Source organism: Crotalus tigris, unplaced genomic scaffold, assembly GCF_016545835.1.
Source record: "Crotalus tigris isolate CLP2741 ecotype Arizona unplaced genomic scaffold, ASM1654583v1 scf7180000019004.2909048, whole genome shotgun sequence".
Classification (NCBI taxonomy): Eukaryota; Metazoa; Chordata; class Lepidosauria; order Squamata; family Viperidae; genus Crotalus; species Crotalus tigris.
The window spans coordinates 2,712,590-2,731,226 of record NW_024097319.1 but is presented as its reverse complement, the minus strand read 5'-3'; the positions used below and the strand labels follow the sequence as shown (position 1 = coordinate 2,731,226).

The window sequence follows — 18,637 nt, the reverse complement described above, 5'->3', positions numbered from 1 at the left end:
AAAGTTCACACACCAAAATTCTAGGTATAATTTCCCCCCCCCCTCTTGGTCACATCCCATTGCTGGTTCCTGCCCCCCCATCATCCAATCAATTTCAAAGAAGATGGGTTTGAAACAGACACTCTGAATGTAAGCGGTCTTGCAGCTGCATTCTTCTACCAGGGAAATAACCTTGAAGTGCTTCCCCCGAGGGGCATAGTCATTTCCATTACTTTCACTTTCCCCCAAGCATTTCCTTTTTTCCTCTCCCCCAGGGTCCAGGGTTTTTTTTCTCATAGAATGCCCAGAATGGAGTTCCGGCACCTTTTTGGGATGGAACCTTGTTGGGTAGGCAAGGCGGGTTGTATGACGTGTGTGAATTCCGGCACTTTTTTTTTTTTTTTACAAAAAAAGCACTGCCAGGGTCCATGTCAGACTGGGTGCAAAACCATAGGAGACTGCAGGTATGACACTGTGATTTGTTTCTTCTGGCCTGTTTGTGAACTACCATGTTTCCCTGAAAATAAGGCCTATCCCAAAAAGAAGGCCTAGCTTGATTTTTATGTGTGCACCTAACACAGGGGTAGGTAACCTTGGCTCTTTTATGACTCGTGGACTTCAACTCCCAGAATTCCTGAGCCAGCATGGCTCAGCATGGAAACCTCTCCCTTTCCTCTCAGCATGGCTGGCTCAGGAATTCTGGGAGTTGAAGTCCACGAGTCATAAAAGAGCCAAGATTGCCTACCCCTGATCTAACACCTACCCCCAAAATAAGCCCTAGTTAAGATCTGCCCACTCTGTCCCACCTCTGGTTTACAAGGTGGGGCAAGGCGCACGCATAAAATCAAGCTAGGGCAGGAATGGGGGAGTAGAGCTGCCCCATGTGCCCCATGCCTGCTTACCTCAGGCACTTGCACCCAGGACTCCCACTCCCCAACACCTGCCTTGCTTTATGGTAGCAGCACCAGCAGCAGCAGCAGCCCCATCCAGCAGGAGCCTATGTGGACACTGGCCCACTTCTTCCGGTTGCTGGCAGCCGCTCGTGGCAGGATGCCATATGGAAGTCACGTTAGTGCCACCATTCATGTGAGAATACCACATGGCATTTCACGCCGGTGCCGCAGCACGAGCAACAGCAATGGTGTGACACCAAGGGGCCTCCTGCCGCAATGGCATGACAGGTGTTGGGGTGTGGGAGGCCTTGCTGTGGCGGTCCTGAAGTAAGCGGGTAAGACATCCCCCAAAAATAAGACCTAATGCCTTTTTGGAGGCAAAAAAATATAAGACCGGCTCTTATTTTTGGGGAAACCCAGTATTTGGAAGCATCTAAATCAGGGGTCATCAACCTTGGCAACTTTAAGATTTGCAGACTTCAACTCCCAAAATTCCTCTGGCTGAGGAATTCTGGGAGTTGAAGCTGCAAGTCTTAAAGTTGCCAAGGTTGATGACCCCTGATCTTATTGATCTCTGTCAGCAACAAAAGACTCAGCTAGATACATAAATCTTCTTGATGGGGAAGTAACAGAATCCTAGAACTTACGGGTGCCAATCGCTTAACAACTGCCTAGCTTAGCCACAGAAATTGTGGTCCCCACTTGTGGTCATAAGCCGAGGCCTACTTGCAATGCTGATCTAAATAATTTACAATAGGCATAAAGGCTGATGGCATCTTCTGCCTTGTCAGTTCGCTATTTCTGAACGTTCACATCTGAAATAGAAAGGAAGTTTCTTCTTCAGTGATTCTGTAGACATAATAATCACCTCTTTTTTTGTTTTCTGAACAGTTTCTGATCTTCAGAAATGGGATTCTGATTCCTTTTACTTTTCATTTTAGGGGCACACTGGTGAGAAAGGAGAATTTGGAGAAGCCGGCAAAGATGGGGAGAAGGTAAAGATCTTCACTGCATCGTAGGGTTTGTTTCCAATGGAAAGATCTGTGAAAGGTGCTACCTACATCTGGCCTCACCAAAAACTGTGGTACCTGAACATGGGATAACTGCTTCTGTCCCTAAAAACAGTTCAGAGCAAAAACTGAGATATATTATAAAGTTGCAAGAGATTTAGACATTGTGTCATGGTTTCGACAGATGAAACTCTTCAAAGAACTTTGAGGCATTGTTTACCTTAAAGAATCTTTATTCAAGTTGCATGGCATCGGCATGTACATGGTCGAAGCTGAAATCTGAATTCTCCTCCCCTAAACACATAGTATCAAAGCACAATTCCCTCCTCTAATTAACAGTCATAAATCACATTCTCCAATTAGTTTGAAATGCAGACCTTCCCTCCAGTTCTCCAATCCGCCATTTCTTATCATCTCTTATTTCACACAACCTTGAAAAACACTCTACTACGGTGTTGTTATGTCTAACTCAGGGGTAGGCAACCTTGGCTCTTTTATGACTCTTGGACTTCAACTCCCAGAATTCCTGAGCCAGCCATGCTGAGGGGAAAGAGAGAGGTTTCCAAGCTGAGCCATGCTGGCTCAGGAATTCTGGGAGTTGAAGTCCACGAGTCATAAAAGAGCCAAGGTTGCCTACCCCTGGTCTAACTAATTCCCATACACATTGTTCCTCCCCCAGTATCATCTAATTCTAACTCTAAAAGTAACACACAAATTAAGGGGAAATTGGCTGCATCTTCATATATTGTCAAAGCAAGAACATTCGATGTTAGCAGCGTTGACACTTTGTTTTTTTTCATTTGTCTGCAATGATATAGGGTTTCCTGCTTGAGCCGGGGGTTGGACTAGAAGACCTCCAAGGTCCCTTCCAACTCTGTTATTCTGTTATTTTTCCCCCACTGCAATTCAAACTCTGAATGGCAGAAAACAAGCTAACAGTGACAATTCAGCCTTCCATAAAGTTGCTTCGTAATTTATGATGGGTCATTTAGAGGCTGTTCAAAGTTACAACTGACTTGAAGAAGGGGACTTGCGAACTGGATCCAAAGTTCTGATGGTCGGGTCCCCCTCCATAGCCACATGACCAAAACAAAGACCTTTGGCAACACATTCACATTCATAGGCATTTGCAGCATCTTATGGTCAAATGATGATAATTTTGCCAAAACTGAGCACTTCCAGTTTTCGGCAAAGCCTCATAACAAACCAGTGGTTCACTTAATGACTGTAGTGTTTGTTTAACAATTGCCACATTTGCTTTAGTCACTGCAGAAAATGTCGTATAAATCAGGTGGGCAATACGATTGACCCATTTTACAATCATTGTGGCATACAACTGTAATGGGCAGGTTGCACTGTGTTTATAAGTCAAGGAGTACCTGTAATAATGCTATTTTGAACAATTAGGTTCACCTCTGTGGAGCCCTTGGTGTTCTCTGAGCTTGGTGGTATTCTTGCAGACATTTCATTACCCAAGTAGGTAACATCATCAGGGTTAGTAGGGAGTGGGGTTTGTGGAATGGAGGTCCTTAATGCTCTCTGAGCTTAATGGTTTTCTTGCAAATGTCCCAAAGGTGCTTTTTCAAGAGGCAACTTTCAAAACTTTGGTTTGAAAGAGGGGTCATAGAGGCCATCTATCTCAAAATGGAACAGCCCTCTCTCAATAAGGGGGTGGGGATACAACATCATCTATCTCCAATCTACAACACAGTCCTTTCAGTGGTTCCAAGAAGGCTCCACTCCCATTTGCACCACTCAGGTGACCCTGAAGACAGACAAACCTCCAGTTGGCCTCAACGACTCTCTAAAAGAATGCAAATGATTAGATGTCTGCAAGGAATATAAATCCTTCCATTCCCCAACATCCAGTCAGAGCTGAAGAAGCTTCTGGGATGAGAAGTGAAACATCTTCAAAGAAAAATAAGAAAGTCCAGTTGCCTCCTGAAAAAAGCCCCTTTGGGACAACCATGACCTGGATGACATTTTCTTGCAGATGTTTCATTACCAAACTATCACAAGTGATATATCAGTATTAGGTTGTGTAGTTTGGCAGCGAAATGCCTGCAAAGGAAACAATCTAGCTCAGAGAGAACCAAAGACCCCACAGTTCAACCCTCAACTACAAATATTTTCTTATATCAAATTCACCTTTCTTCACACAGCCCCACTTTGGGCTTTTTTAACTGCACAGAATTCTGGAGCAAAACTGGACTGTGGTCAGAGGCCTCCACAGGGCCTCAGCCTTTTGTCACTACAGCAACACAGATAGTCCCCATCTTACAGCCATTCATTTAGTGACTGTTCAAAGTTACAACGGCACTGAAAAAAATGACTTAGGATGATTTTTCACACATATGACCATTGCAGCATTCCTGTGGTCACATGGTCAAAATTACGACACTTGGAAACTGGTTCGTGCTTATGACCGTTGCCATGTCCCGGGGTCATGTGATCCCCTTCTGTGACCTTCTGACAAGCAAAGTCAATGGGGAAGCCAGATTCAACCAAATGACTAACTTAACAACTTAACAACCAAATGACTAACTTAACAACTGCAGTGATTCACTTAACAACCATGGTGTCATGGTTCTGACAGATGAAACTCTTCAAAGAATTTCGAGGCATTGTTTACCTTAAAGAATCTTTATTTGAGTAGCATAGCCCCGGCACTAACATAATTGAAGCCAAAATCTGAATTCCCCTCCCCTTAGCACATAGTATCAAACACAATTCCTTCCTCTAATTCACAGTCATAAATCACATTCTCCAATTAGTTTGAAATGCAGGCTTTCCCTCCTGTTCTTCAACCCGCCAATCCTTATCATCTCTTATTTCAAGCTCTGAATTCACACACTAGTACAATATTGTTATGTCTAACTAACTCCCATCACATTCCGCCTCCTCCCCCAGCATCATCTAATTCTAAGAGTAAAGCATAAGAAAGAAAAAGGCTGCATCTTCATATGTTGTCAAGGCAAGAACATTCAATGTTAGCAGTGTTGACATGTGGTAAGAAAGTTGTAAATGAGGCAAAATTAATTGAACAACTGTTAAATTGCTCAGCAACAGGAATTTGGGGCCCCTTTGGGGTTATAGGTCAAGCCACCCCTATGGTTCATTTGCAAGCCACATCAGGGCACACGGAGAAAGGAGGCAGATCCTGCAATGGCACAATATTGTGCTCTTTTGGTACGTATGTGATGCACATGCCGAAAGTTTGCATCACAGCAGTACCACACAGCTTTCAACATGTGCATCCACCCCACCTCTGCAAAAGGACACTGCATTGAACAAAATATTCCGATCGTGGTCTCAAAGGCTTTTTAAATTGTGAATTAAAATCGGGCAGCCGATCTGCATTTCAAAATAAAAGAATACCAGAGTTGCAAGGGATCTTGGAGGACTTCTAGTCCAACCACTGCTCAAGCAGGAGACCCTATACCAGGGGTAGGCAACCTTGGCTTTTTTATGACTCGTGGACTTCAACTCCCAGAATTCCTGAGCCAGCATGACTCAGCATGGAAACCTCTCCCTTTCCCCTCAGCATGGCTGGCTCAGGAATTATGGGAGTTGAAGTCCACATAAAAGAGCCAAATTTGAAGACCCCTGGTTTAAATATTTAAATATTTTTTTCCTCATAGTCACATGATCAAAATTCATGCATTTGGGCAGGGCTAGGCAACCTTGGCTCTTTTATGACTCGTGGACTTCAACTCCCAGAATTCCTGAGCCAGCATGGCTGAGCTTGGAAACCTCTCCCTTTCCTCTCAGCATGGCTGGCTCAGGAATTCTGGGAGTTGAAGTCCATGAGTCATAAAAGAGCCAAGGTTGCCTACCCCTGCCCTATACCATTTCTAACAAGTGGCTGTCCAATCTCTTCCTGAAAGCCTCCAGTGATGGAGCACCCACAACTTTGGAGGCAATTTTTTTTTTCAAGGACTTTTGACTGACTCTCATCATAACTCGTTTTCTTATTTTTTTTCAGGGTTCGAGAGGACTGCCAGGCCCAGCAGGACCTCCTGGAAATATTGGCCTGCAGGTAAAACAAGATGAATATTATATATATAATATATAATATATATGTAGGCGTAAAATTGGAAGTGTCTTAGCGACGAGAAAACCCGAATAACCAAAGACCTACATACAAACATCCGCAAAAACCTCAGAAAACATATATATATAAATAATAAAGGTGGGATAAAAATCTAATAAATTAATAAACCAGCCATGCTTTGCCTCATTTCCAGGGCTCCCGAGGATTAACCGGAGGAGTTGGGCCAATCGGTCTCATTGGCGACAGGGTGAGTTGGAGACCCTCCTTAATTTTCTTAGCCAAAGTTGCTTGCAAGAGACATCTGGTTAACGGGACAGAAAAAGGGAAGTTTTCAAGTTCGGACCACAATTTGGCTACTAACCTATCTAATGATCTGGGGCATCCCTTTGTCTAGTGCCCTTCCATCGGCATTATGGGGATAGTAAGAGGAGGAGGAGGAGGAGGAGGAGGAGGAGGAGGAGGAGGAGGAGGAGGAGGAGGAGGAGGAGGAGGAGGAGGAGGAGAAGGAGGAGAAGGAGAAGGAGAAGGAGAAGGAGAAGAAGAAGAAGAAGAAGAAGAAGAAGAAGAAGAAGAAGAAGAAGAAGAAGAAGAAGAAGAAGAAGAAGAAGAAGAAGAGAAGAAGAAGAAGAAGAAGAAGAAGAAGAAGAAGAAGAAGAAGAAGAAGAAGAAGAAGAAGAAGAAGAAGAAGAAGAAGAAGAAGAAGAAGAAGGTTAAATTGATCTTAGAATTCAACTAGACAGGCACCTGCCACATAACACCCTGGACTTAACAGCTGCCTGGATAGTGGCTGTGGCAGTGCCTGGAAACAGCAGAATAGAAGAGAAAAAACTGGAGAAGATTACAAAATGCAAAAACTTACAAATCAAAATAGAATGACTGTGACAAAGGCAAGCAAGGGTAGTACCAATAGTAATTTGGATGCACTCCCAAAACAACTGAAGCACCACTTGAATACCATCGGCATTGACAAATTCACCATCAGTCAATTGCAAAAGGCAGCTTTACTAGGAACAGCTTCATCCTGCGACAATATCTGTAACACCATCAGACATCCATATCTGTCTATCCCAGGTTCTTGGAAAGTACTCAGTAGGTGGACAAAAATGCCAAACCCAGTCTAAACATTTGGCTGACCGTGCAATGATTAATAACAACAACAATAATAAAAACAACAGTAAGGTGACCAACTTTTTTACAATGAAAAGGAGGACACAAATAAATTGAAGAAAAAAATATCGTAAATAAAAGAAACATTTTATTCATTGCAACAATAATACAGACAACTTGCATGTGCAAAGTTTGCCGGCCGGGTGTTTTGGCGCACACAGCAGCAATTCCTATTGGCTTTCGAAAGCCAATAGTGGGAGTAGCACAGCTCATGCAAAAGTTGAAAAAAAAAACCATCAAAAAAAGGTGCCGGAACGCTGTTCTGAGCGTTGTATGAGGGGGAAAAAAGCCCTGCGGATTAGTCTTCAAATATCGAAAAGGAGGACATGAAGGAGGACACTTTTCGAGGGAGGACAGAACTTACAAAAGGAGGACTATCCTCCCTAACGGAGGACGGTTGGTCACCTTAGTAACAACAACAACAGTAGTAGTAGTAATGGCTTCTTTTACAGCAGGGGCCTTCAAACCTGGCCCTTTTAGGTCTTGTGGACTTCAACTCCCAGAATTCCTCAGCTATGCACACTGGCTGAGGAATTCTGGGAGTTGAAGACCACAAGTCCTAAAAGGACCAAGTTTGAAGACCCCTGTTTTACAGGAAGGACACAAAATATCTCTGTGTCCCTTTCTGTTAATATATTAAGTTTTTTTCCCCTGTTGGGCAAAGATTTTATCATCCTGTCTTTTTAATTTCAGGGAGACATTGGATTCAGAGGGCAACCTGGAATGCCAGGACCTCCAGGAAAAGTGGTAGGTTTTCTTTTTATATTGCATTTTCCCCCCAAAGAGCCCATATTATATCCAAGACATGACATAGCAGTATTCCAATATTTGAGGGGCTGCCCCAAAGAAGAGGGAGTCAAGCTATTCTCCAAAGCACCTGAAGGCAGGACAAGAAGCAATGGATGGAAATTAATCAAGGAGAGAAGCAACCTAGAATTAGGGAGAAACTTCCTGACAGTGAGAACAATTAATCAATGGAATGATTTGCCTCCAGAAGTTGTGGGTCTCCAAAACTGGAGGTTTTTAATTGGACAACCATTTGTCTGCAATGGTAGAGCACCACAAACTACATAGTTCAGCTCTGAGTCCAAGATATTTTCTTCTCTTGGAATCTCCTCCAAATACTAAGATGGAAAGACCCCACTTTTTCTCCATCTACGTTGTTTTGAGTGGGGAGGGACACCAATTAAGATTCAGTACTCTTAAGAGTACAATAATGTTTTACTTCAGTGTAAATCAGAGCTTGGCCAGCACTAGGAGTTGTTGTTGTTGTTAATTGCGAAGTCGTGTCCGACCCATCGCGACCCCATGGACAACGTTCCTCCAGGTCTTCCTGTCCTCTACCATCTTCCTGGAGTACTAGAGGGAGTACTGATGTGTAATGGATTCTGTTTAACCATTTCAGGGGCCCCGTGGTGATAGGGGCCATCAAGGTTTCCGAGGGCCGAAAGGTGATGTGGTAAGTATAATGAAATTCCTACTTTCCATATGTATGTTGTTGTTATTGTTGTTTAAAGTGGTCTGAGTTGTGTGCCTAACAAGCACCTAACCTCTACTCGCTTTAGAGATAAGCAGTGTTATGCAGAAGGTGAAAAAGAAGTACTCCAGAACTTAGCAGTGCAAGAAAAGAAAAATAAAAGATATAATGCAAACCAATTTATCTTAAAATTCAGTTTACACCAGGGGTCCTCAACCTTGGCTCTTTTATGACTCATGGACTTCAACTCCCAGAATTCCTGAGCCAGCATGGCTCAGCATGGAAACCTCTCTTTTCCCTCAGCGTGGCTGGCTCAGGAATTCTGGGAGTTGAAGTCCACGAGTCATAAAAGAGCCAAAGTTGCCTACCCCTGGTTTACACTAAAGATAGTCCCCGATTTACAACCATTTGTTTAATGACCATTCAAAGTTACAACAGCGCTGAAAAAAGTGACATGCCCATTTTTCATACTTAATGACCGCCATAACATCCCCATGATCACATGATCAAAATTCAGATGCTTGGCAACTGATTCATATTTATGACGGTTGCCGTGTCCCAAGGTCATGTGATCCCCTTTTGCGACCTTCTGATAAGCTGAGTCAATGGGGAAGCCATTAACTGAAATGATTCACTTAACAACTGTGGCAAGAAAGGTCATAAAATGGGGCAAATTCACTTAGCAGCTGTCTTGCTTAGCGAGAGAAATTTTGGGCTCAGTTGCAGTCGTAGGTCGAGGACTTTCTGTATTCACTGCCTTTGCTAAAGGACTTGATAGGTCTTCTTTGGTTGTGATTGATGTTTTCTAGAAAATTCTCTTGTTTTCTTTTTCTAGGGGCCACCAGGTCCAAACGGAGTTCCTGGGAGTGCTGGACCTCGAGGAGATCCTGTAAGCCATTTTAAGTTCCTTGCTAGCTATAGGATTCAAACAACGTGCGGGTTGAGTTCACACGACACACAGAACCTGCATCTAGATTAAGAGAATAAAAATGATGCTGTGCCCCCCCTCCAAATTGAACTAAATGAGTTGATATCATCACAGAGGGATAGAATAAAGATCACGTGAAGTGTTAATACCACTTTACAATGCCTTGGTAAGGCCACACTTGGAATACTGCATCCAGTTTTGGTCACCACGATGTAAAAAAAATGTTGAGACTCTAGAAAGAGTACAGAGAAGAGCAACAAAGATGATCAGGGGACTGGAGGCCAAAATATATAAGGAATGGTTGCTGGAATTGGGTATGTCTAGTTTAATGAAAAGAAAGACGAGGGGGGACATGATACTGTTCCAGTATCTCAGGGGCTGCCACAAAGAAGAGGGAGTCAAGCTATTCTCCAAAGTGCCTGAAGGCAGGACAAGAAGCAACGCATGGAAACTAATCAATGGTGTAAAGTGGTATTAACACTTCACATGACCTTCATTCCATCCCTCTGTTAATGCAGCCTAGCACTGTGTTGGCTTTTGCTGGCTCATATTTAAGTGATCGTCCACTAGGACTCCGAGATCCCTCACAGTTACTATTATTGAGCAAGGTACCCCCTATACTATACCTGTACATTTGGTTTTTCTTGCCTAAATGTAGAACCTTACTTTTTTCACCATTGAATTTCATTTTGTTAGATAGTGCCCAGTGTTCAAGTCTGTCCAGATCCTCCTGTATCTTGGTGTTCTCTGTAAATTATAATTTTTTTCCTTACATTTTTTGGGGTTGGGATAATAAAAATCATCCTTGCGTGAACCATTGGCTAACATGTCAGAGAGAAAAGTGCAAACTGGATGTGCAGACATAGAAGGTATATAATTTTTATCATCACTGAGCCCAACAAAGCCATACCTTCCATCCATAAATCATTCTTTCTGCCTATTCATCCTGTTTCAGGGCATACCTGGAAAAGACGGAAGTGACGGAGCTCATGGACTGGATGGTGAGAAGGTTCGTAGTCCCCTTTAAAAGTCTTCAAGTTCTTACTTATAAAGGAGGATATTTATAGCTCAGGATTTATAGGAGAGGTCTTTGATGCTCTCTGAGCTTGGTTGTTTTTGGACAGCCATTTGTCTGAAATGGTATGGGGTTTTCCTGCTTCAGCAGGGGGTTGGACTAGAAGATCTCCAAGGTCCCTTTCAACTCTGTTATTCTGTTATACGTTTCATTACCCAACTAGGTAACATCATCAGGACTAGAAAGGAGTGAGGTTTGCAGGGAGGGGGGAGGAGGAGGACGTCTACTGTGGAAATAATAATAATAATAATAATAATAATAATAATAATAATAATAATAATAATAATAATAGGTAGACAAAATGCCAAATCCAGTCTGAACATCTGGCTGATTGTGCGATGATCCATAGTAATAATAGTAATAAGCGCCTTCCGTGCAATCCCAAAACAACTGGAGCACCACTTGAACACCATTGGCATTGACAAATTCGCCATTAGTCAATTTCAAAAGGAAGCCTTACTAGGAACTGCTTCCATCCTGCGACGATATCGGTAATACCATCAAACATCTACACCTGCCAATAATAATAATAATAATAATAATAATAATAATAATAAGAAGAAGAAGAAGAAGAAGAAGAAGAAGAAGAAGAAGAAGAAGAAGAAGAAGAAGAAGAAGAAGAAGAAGAAGAAGAAGAAGAAGAAGAAGAAGAAGAAGAAGAAGAAGAAGAAGAAGTTGGGACTTTGGAGATCATCTAGTCCAACCCCCTGCTCAGGCAGGAAACCTGATGGTGGTCTCTTGGTGGTCTCTGACTTAGTGGTTTTCTTGCAGATGTTTCAGTGCCCAACTAGGTAACATCATCAGTGCTAGAAGGGAGTGGGATTTACCAGGAGGAGGAGAGGAGGAGGAAGAGAAGGAGGAGGACTGTGGGGTTCTTGTTGGTCTCTGACCTGGGTTTTTTCTTGCAGATGTTTCATTACCCAACTAGGTAACACCATCAGTGCTAGGCAAGAGTGGGATTTACGAGGAGGAGGAAGAAGAGCAGGAGGAGGAGGGAGGAGGAGGAGGAGAAGGAGGACTGGGGGATCGTTGATGCTCTCTGAGTTAATCAAGGAACTGAAAGAGCAAACCACTAGTATATAAACAGAGAGCACATCCCACTCCCTTCTAGCACTGATAATGCTACCTAGTTGGGTAATGAAACATTGTAAGGAAACAACCCAGGTCAGAGAGCATCAAGAACCCTTCAGTTCTTATTTACCATTACTGGTTCCAACCAGCAATCCTTCCACTTTGTATTTGGGTCTTAGATTTAGTCAATTCCCCCCCCCCATCCTTTTGTTAAAGCTCACGATAAAAATAAATGGAAGGATGTGTTGATGTAACATGACTTTTCCCAAGTGAGCTTAAAATACAAGCATTAATTCTTGAACCCAGATTTGGTTATACCTGTATGCTTGCATGCTTGTCTACAAATACAAATTGTCAGAGCAAGTAATTGAAAGCGGGGGCATCTTAAAATAAATAAGACTGCAATTTTCCATGTTCGCTTACCCATCATAGATACACAAGACTATCTATTTATGAAATGCATTGAGTTCTGCGGTTTGTGAACCTGGTTAAAAAAAATTATCTTTGTAATGGATCAGAAGAGTGTGCGCTGTTGTTGACAGAACTTTTACAAAAAAAGATCTTTAAAATTCACTGGAGCCAGCAATACTTTACTCTGACTTTAATGGGGGGGGGGGAAGTGTTTTGCAGTTTTCTCATTTTTCAGTGTTTCATTTCATTACATTTTTCATTTGTTAAACTCCCATTTGGTTTGTGTTGATGTATATACAAAACCCAAGAAGTCTTCTGCAGCTTGTAAATGTTGTGTTTTGGAATCAGACTATAAAGTATTTGAGAAGACTTTGCTAGGTGTGCAATTACAATGTTTTTGTGTAAAAAGAGAGGAGAAAGGCATCCAATAATTGCCTTTTTCTAATTTTAGAGGCATGAACCTTCAGGCACTTGCCTTCCTCCAAAGCTCAAAGCATATTATTATTATTATTATTAATAATAATAATTCAAACAGACAAGCACTTGCAACATAACACCCCGAACTTAACAATTGTCAATAAGAAAGACAAAAAAGTCTGGATAATGGACGTGGCAGTGCCTGGAGACAGCAGCATAGACGAGAAAGAACTGGAGAAGATAACAAAATACAAAGACCTACAAATAGAAATAGAAAGACTGTGGCAAAAGCAAGTAAGGGTAGTACCAATAGTAATAGGCTCCTTGGGTGCAATCCCAAAACAACTGGAGCACCACTTGAACACCATTGGCATTGACAAATTCACCATTAGTCAATTGCAAAAGGCAGCCTTACTAGGAACTGCTTCCATCCTGTGACGATATCTGTAATACCATCAAACATCCGCATCTGCCTATCCCAGGTCCTTGGTAAAGATTCGATAGGTAGACAAAATGCCAAATCCAGTCTGAACATCTGGCTGACTGTGCGATGATCCATAATAATAATAATAAAGTTGGAAGGGACCTTGGAGGTCATCTAGTCCAACTCCCTGCTCAGGCAGGAAACCCTATACCATTTCGGACAAATCTAAGTTTCAAAAGTAGTTCTCTATTTTACAAGTAGTTTCAAATATCATAGAAATCCAGGTAGTCCTTGATTTACAACTATTTGTTTAGCAACCATTCAAACTTACAACGGCACTGAAGAAAGTGACTTACAATCAGCCCTCACAGTTACAACTGTCACAGCGTCCTCATGGTCATGTGATCAAAATTCAGGCCCTTGGCACCCAGTGTGTATGTTTAACACTTGAAACATCCCGGGGGTCATGTGATCACCATCACCATGTGACCTTCCCAGCTGGTCTCCGACAAGCAAAGTCAATGGGAGAAGCTGGGTTTGCTTAACCGTCGCATGATTCCCTTAAGGACTGCAGTGACTCACTTAAGCATGGCACAGATGTTATCACTTAACGACTGCCTTGCATAGCAATGGACATTCTGGTGCCAATTGTGACAGTAAATTGACAACTACATGTAGTCATAATCAAGAATTAATCAACCTGGGCACCTTCATGCTTTCTTACACAGGAGTGTGGGTAGGGAAGGAAAGAAGGAAGGAAGGAAAGGAAGGAAGGAAGGAAGGAAGGAAGGAAGGAAGGAAGGAAGGAAGGAAGGAAGGAAGGAGATGGGAGGGAGAGTGGGGGAGGAAGGAAGGAGGAGGGAGAAGGAAGGGAGGGAGGAAGGAAGGAAGGAAGGAAGGAAGGAAGGAAGGAAGGAAGGAAGGAAGGAAGGAAAGAGATGGGAGGGAGGGTGGGAAGAAGGAAGGAGGAGGGAGGGAGGGAAGGTGGAAGGAAGGGAGGGAGGAAGGAAGGGGGGAGAGTGGGAGGAAGGAAGGAGGAGGGAGGGAGGGAGGGTGGGAAGGGAAGGGAGGGGAAGGAAGGGGGGAGAGTGGGAGGAAAGGAAGGAGGAGGGAGGGAGGGTGGAAGGAAGGGAGGGAGGAAGGAAGGAAGGAGATGGGAGGGAGGGTGAGAGGAAGGAAGGAGGAGGGAGGGAGGGAGGGTGGAAGGAAGGGAGGAAGGAAGGAAGGAGATGGGAGGGAGAGTGGGAGGAAGGAAGGAGGAGGGAGGGAGGGTGGAAGGAAGAGAGGGAGGAAGGAAGGAAGGAGATGGGAGGGAGAGTGGGAGGAAGGAAGGAGGAGGGAGGGAGGGTGGAAAGAAGGGAAGGAGGAAGGAAGGAGATGGGAGGGTGGGAGGATGGAAGGAGATGGGAGGGAAGGAGGAAGGAAGGAAGGAAATGAGAGGGAGGGAGGGAGGAAGGGAGGAAGGAAGGAGATGGGAGGGAAGGAAGAAGGAAGGAAGGAAATGGAAGGGAGGGAGGGAGGAAGGAAGGAGATGGGAGGGAAGGAGGAAGGAAGGAAATGGGAGGGAGGGAGGGAGGGAGGAAGGAAGGAAGCCTTATTAAAAATAGGAAAACGGGTTGCCATACTATTAAAGCAAACTCTTAATATTGTCTGTAGTAGTCATCAGAAATTTATACATCATAATTTCTTGACATTCTTAGGGCACTGCTGGCCATTCTGGTGCTCCCGGAGAGAAAGGCCCTCACGGACTCCCTGTAAGTTTTCTTCCATGAAATTTAGATCAAAGATATCACAGGGTGATTCTCACCTTCTCCTGAGACCTCTCCGACCTGCTCGAGGTCAAAGAAACTATTCTGCGGAGAGATTGGTTTCCCCTACTGCAGTGTTTCCCACTCTTGGCAGCTGGCAGAGGTGTGGACTTCAACTCCCAGAATTCCCCATGCTGGCTGGGGACTTCTGGAAATTGAAGTCCACACCAAGCTCCCACGGGCGAGAAACATTGCTCTACTGATTTCCAGGGACCTAAAAACGTGACAATTGCCCATGGTGATTTTTTTCATTCCCACCCCGTTCCATTTTTGAATCAGGGTCCAGTTGTAGGAAGAGAGGATCCTATCCTGCAACATATGATTATATTCAGAGAGCATTTCCACTTGCTTATTTCTTTTATTCCTACTCCATCCTCCTACTTTGTGAAGGACTGTGAAGGAATCCCAGGAGAGCATCCAATCCTTGATGGGCTCCCATAATCGTGTAGAAAGGAGGAAAGAAATGAGACCTGGAGTTAATGGAACCATCTCCCCCAGCCCGGTGCCCATCAAATATATTAGATTTCCATCATCTCCCACAATCTGCATTGGCTGAGGAATTTAGAGGACTTGGATCCCAAAAGTGTTTTTTCAAAAGGCAACTGGAATTTCTTGGGGTTTTTTTTCTTTGAAAATGTTTCGCTTCTTCAGCTCTTCTTCTTGGATGAGAAGCGAAACATTTTCAAGGAAGAAAGCAAGAAAGTCCAGTTGCCTTTTGGAAAAATCACCTTTGGGACAACCACGACCTGGATGATGGAGAATCTCCATAGACATATAGGAACTTAAGGGACAAGGAAAGCTGATCTTAAAAGGAGATAGCAGAGGACAAGAGATCCATTTTTCCTGTGCTGGTCAGAATATATAGCCATCTGGTCAGAGCATATAGCTAGCATATGAATTAAAAACTGTTCCCTTAAGGGATAGCCTTCTGGGTAATGTAGTTTATGTTACTTGATCATATCTGTGTTAGGATTGAGTCTGGGGAATCAGAGGAGGAGGAAGAGGAGGGGCCTGAAGAACCATCAGAGTCAGAGAGAGGCTCTGATGAGCTGCAGGACTTACAAACTAATGAAGAGGCTGGTCCTTCCACTCGTGATCAAGCTGAGAGCCAGCTGTGCTGGGAAGCTGAGTTGGACTCGGAGGAAGCACAGCTGGAAGACCTCAGAGACGTTCGTAAATGTAGACAGATCACACGAGTAGGACAGAGGGAGGCAACGGGACGTCTCCAGGGGGAGAAGAGAAAGCAGTGAGAAGCCACACCTTGAGGGCTGTGTAACAAAAAGGGAATGTGTGGGCAGGGCTGGTTGCTGGAGGCAAGTGTTTGCAAAGAACTTCAGTGTCAAGAGATCATGGTCTGTCTATTTTGCCTGTGAGTTATTTCCTGTTTGACTCGTGCTCCGTTTTGCTTTTGGACAAGGTCTCATTGGAAAAGTGTTCTGTTGCTTTTGTTTTCTGGGACAATTATCAGGTCTGTAACTCAAATAAAAAGGGTTTATTTTCCAGTCTACTGTTAAAAGAGGGGCTATCTTTGTGAAGTAACAGGACATACGTAGGCTGGGACAGAACATCAGGAAGAAGACATCATACATGTATTTATTGACTCTGTTTTTCAATATTAGTGACCCCTTTCCCCCTATCAGGGACTACCTGGAAACATGGGCACTAAAGGAGAAAAAGGCCAAGCTGTAAGTAAATTGTGCTATATTATTATTATAATAACAAAATTTGCATGGCTGCCCAACTCACTCATGATGGCTTACTGAAATAAAACCCCATTGCAAAACCAATGAACGCCTACCCCCCCCCCCCCGGTGACAACAACCATACCAACCTTTTGATGGCCCCATATCACCCAGGGGCTTCAGAACCATGATGGCAGGGCCTTTTGAAAGAGTGTCAAGGTGGGGGCCAAACCTATGTCCACAGGAATGTCCCAAAGATGCTTTTTTTCTGAGAGGCAACTGGACTTCCTTGTTTTTCTTTGAAGATGTTTCGCTTCTCATCCAAAAAGCTTCTTCATCTCTGACTAGATGGTGGGGAATGGAAGGATCTAGTCCAGTGGTTCTCAACCTGTGGGTCAGGACCCCATTTGGGGTCGAACGACCATTTCACGGGGGTCGCCAAACAACGCAGTCCGCCATTTTTTCCTCCCTTTTCCTTAGCTGTGCTACTCCCTTTTATTCTATTGTCTTTTGAAAGCCAATAGTAGAGACTCTCTTAAACAGAGTCTAATTCTATTGGCTTTGAAAAGCCAATAGGAATTGTCCAGGCTGTCTCTGCCCTGCTGAGCCCGCCAAAAGTCCCATTCTGCAAACGGTGCTGCACCAGTTGAGTAGTCCTCGACTTACGACCGGTTGAGTAGTCCTCGACTTACGACCGGTTGGGGGTCACGACATTAAAAAGGTTGAGAACCACTGATCTAGTCAGAGCTGAAGAAGCTTCTTGGATGAGAAGCGAAACATCTTCATAGAAAAACAAGGAAGTCCAGTTGCCTCCTGAAAAAGCACCTTTGGGACAACCGTGACCTGGATGACTGAGAATCTCCATAGATGTCCATAGGAAGGATGTTCCACAGGGAGGGAGCCACCACAGGGAAGGCTCTTCTTCTGGGTCTCACTAGAGGGATCTTCTTAATTGAGGGGGCCCCATAACATACCCTGCCTCCCCACTCTGGTGGATTGGGTAGATATAACTGTGAATAGATGGTCCTTCAAATAACCTGGCCAATGGCCATGTAGGGATTTAAAGATGACAACCAGCATCTTGGATTGGTACCTAGAATAATCTGATTCTTCAGGGTATGAACTGAATTAAGTCAGAGGCCACTGTTAACTCCTGTAAATGGTGAAGGATACAATAAGTGTGAGGAACAGTGCAAAAGTCAGTGGGCTATGATGGGGGATGAGCTGAATAATATTGGTGCAATTCTTGTGTTTGGGAAATTTCGCTTGTGCCCAGTTTTTTTCTACAGTTCATTTTTTGCTAATACTTAACACTACTTATTTCCTTCTAATCCCCACTTCAAAATAATGTGAACCCCTGGCGCAGATTTTTAGCAGTTGTGGTTGGAACTTGCTTGGGAGGAATGTATAAAAGTGGTTTAGGGAATCAACAGATGGGCTCTGGAGATTCAGATTGCCCACTCATCAATTCAAGAGATACATGGATGCTTTGAAAAGACATCCCCTGGTGTCAGAAGCAAGCAACGAGAACCACTCGTGGATAGTCTCAATTGGAGACTTTATTACTAGTCAACTATGTTGTAAGAATTTCACCAGAGTGTCTGCATTCCCTTGGGAACAGTCAGATAAAATTTCAGGGATTCTGTGGGAGGTCAGGCCTGGGCAACTTTCTGCAATGCAAGGATTCTAAGCTCGTTCCCTTCTTGACATCGCCCTCCAGTCTAGCTGGAGATTCCACCACACCTGGGGTCTTCTAGGTAGGTGAAAAAAAAGTAACTGATTTGAGATGTGGGTGATTTTTCCTTTTCCATTTTAAACAACTTTATTAAATTTCAGAACAAGATAAAATACAAAATAACTGAAAAGGGGGGAAAGGAATCAAAAGGGGTAAAATGTGAGAAGAGAAAGAAAAGAATAGAATGGAATTCTTTATTGGCCAAGATAAATTAAAAAAAATGAAAAAAGAAAGGATTCCAACTTTTCTCAGTGCAGATACAAATATATAATCAGGTAATCCCTTATTGTAGGTTAAACATAACATAACCGATATGTAACTCTACGCTTAACAACATGTACAATATTTCTACAATCTTAAATCTATTTATCAATCATTAATTCAAAAATACGTATCCGTTATTATAAAGCAAAATTATAAAAAATAATCTCTAGTTTAAAAATGAATCTCATTTAGCCTATGAGTGAATTTTAGAGTATTATTATATTATTATTATTTTTAGTATT

General features: G+C 43.3%; 1 protein-coding gene across 2 annotated transcripts in view; it reads left to right on the top strand.

Annotated features, from left to right (window-relative positions):
- COL9A3 (collagen type IX alpha 3 chain) overlaps positions 1–18,637 on the top strand; it is a 90,333-nt gene that overhangs the window by 51,450 nt on the left and 20,246 nt on the right. For both annotated transcript variants that reach the window (XM_039358183.1, XM_039358186.1), the window contains 9 exons: positions 1,814–1,867; positions 5,868–5,921; positions 6,130–6,183; positions 7,797–7,850; positions 8,509–8,562; positions 9,416–9,469; positions 10,464–10,517; positions 14,607–14,660; positions 16,355–16,399. In XM_039358183.1, coding sequence (XP_039214117.1) covers positions 1,814–1,867; positions 5,868–5,921; positions 6,130–6,183; positions 7,797–7,850; positions 8,509–8,562; positions 9,416–9,469; positions 10,464–10,517; positions 14,607–14,660; positions 16,355–16,399 — 477 coding nt within the window. The remainder of the gene's footprint in view (positions 1–1,813; positions 1,868–5,867; positions 5,922–6,129; positions 6,184–7,796; positions 7,851–8,508; positions 8,563–9,415; positions 9,470–10,463; positions 10,518–14,606; positions 14,661–16,354; positions 16,400–18,637) is intronic.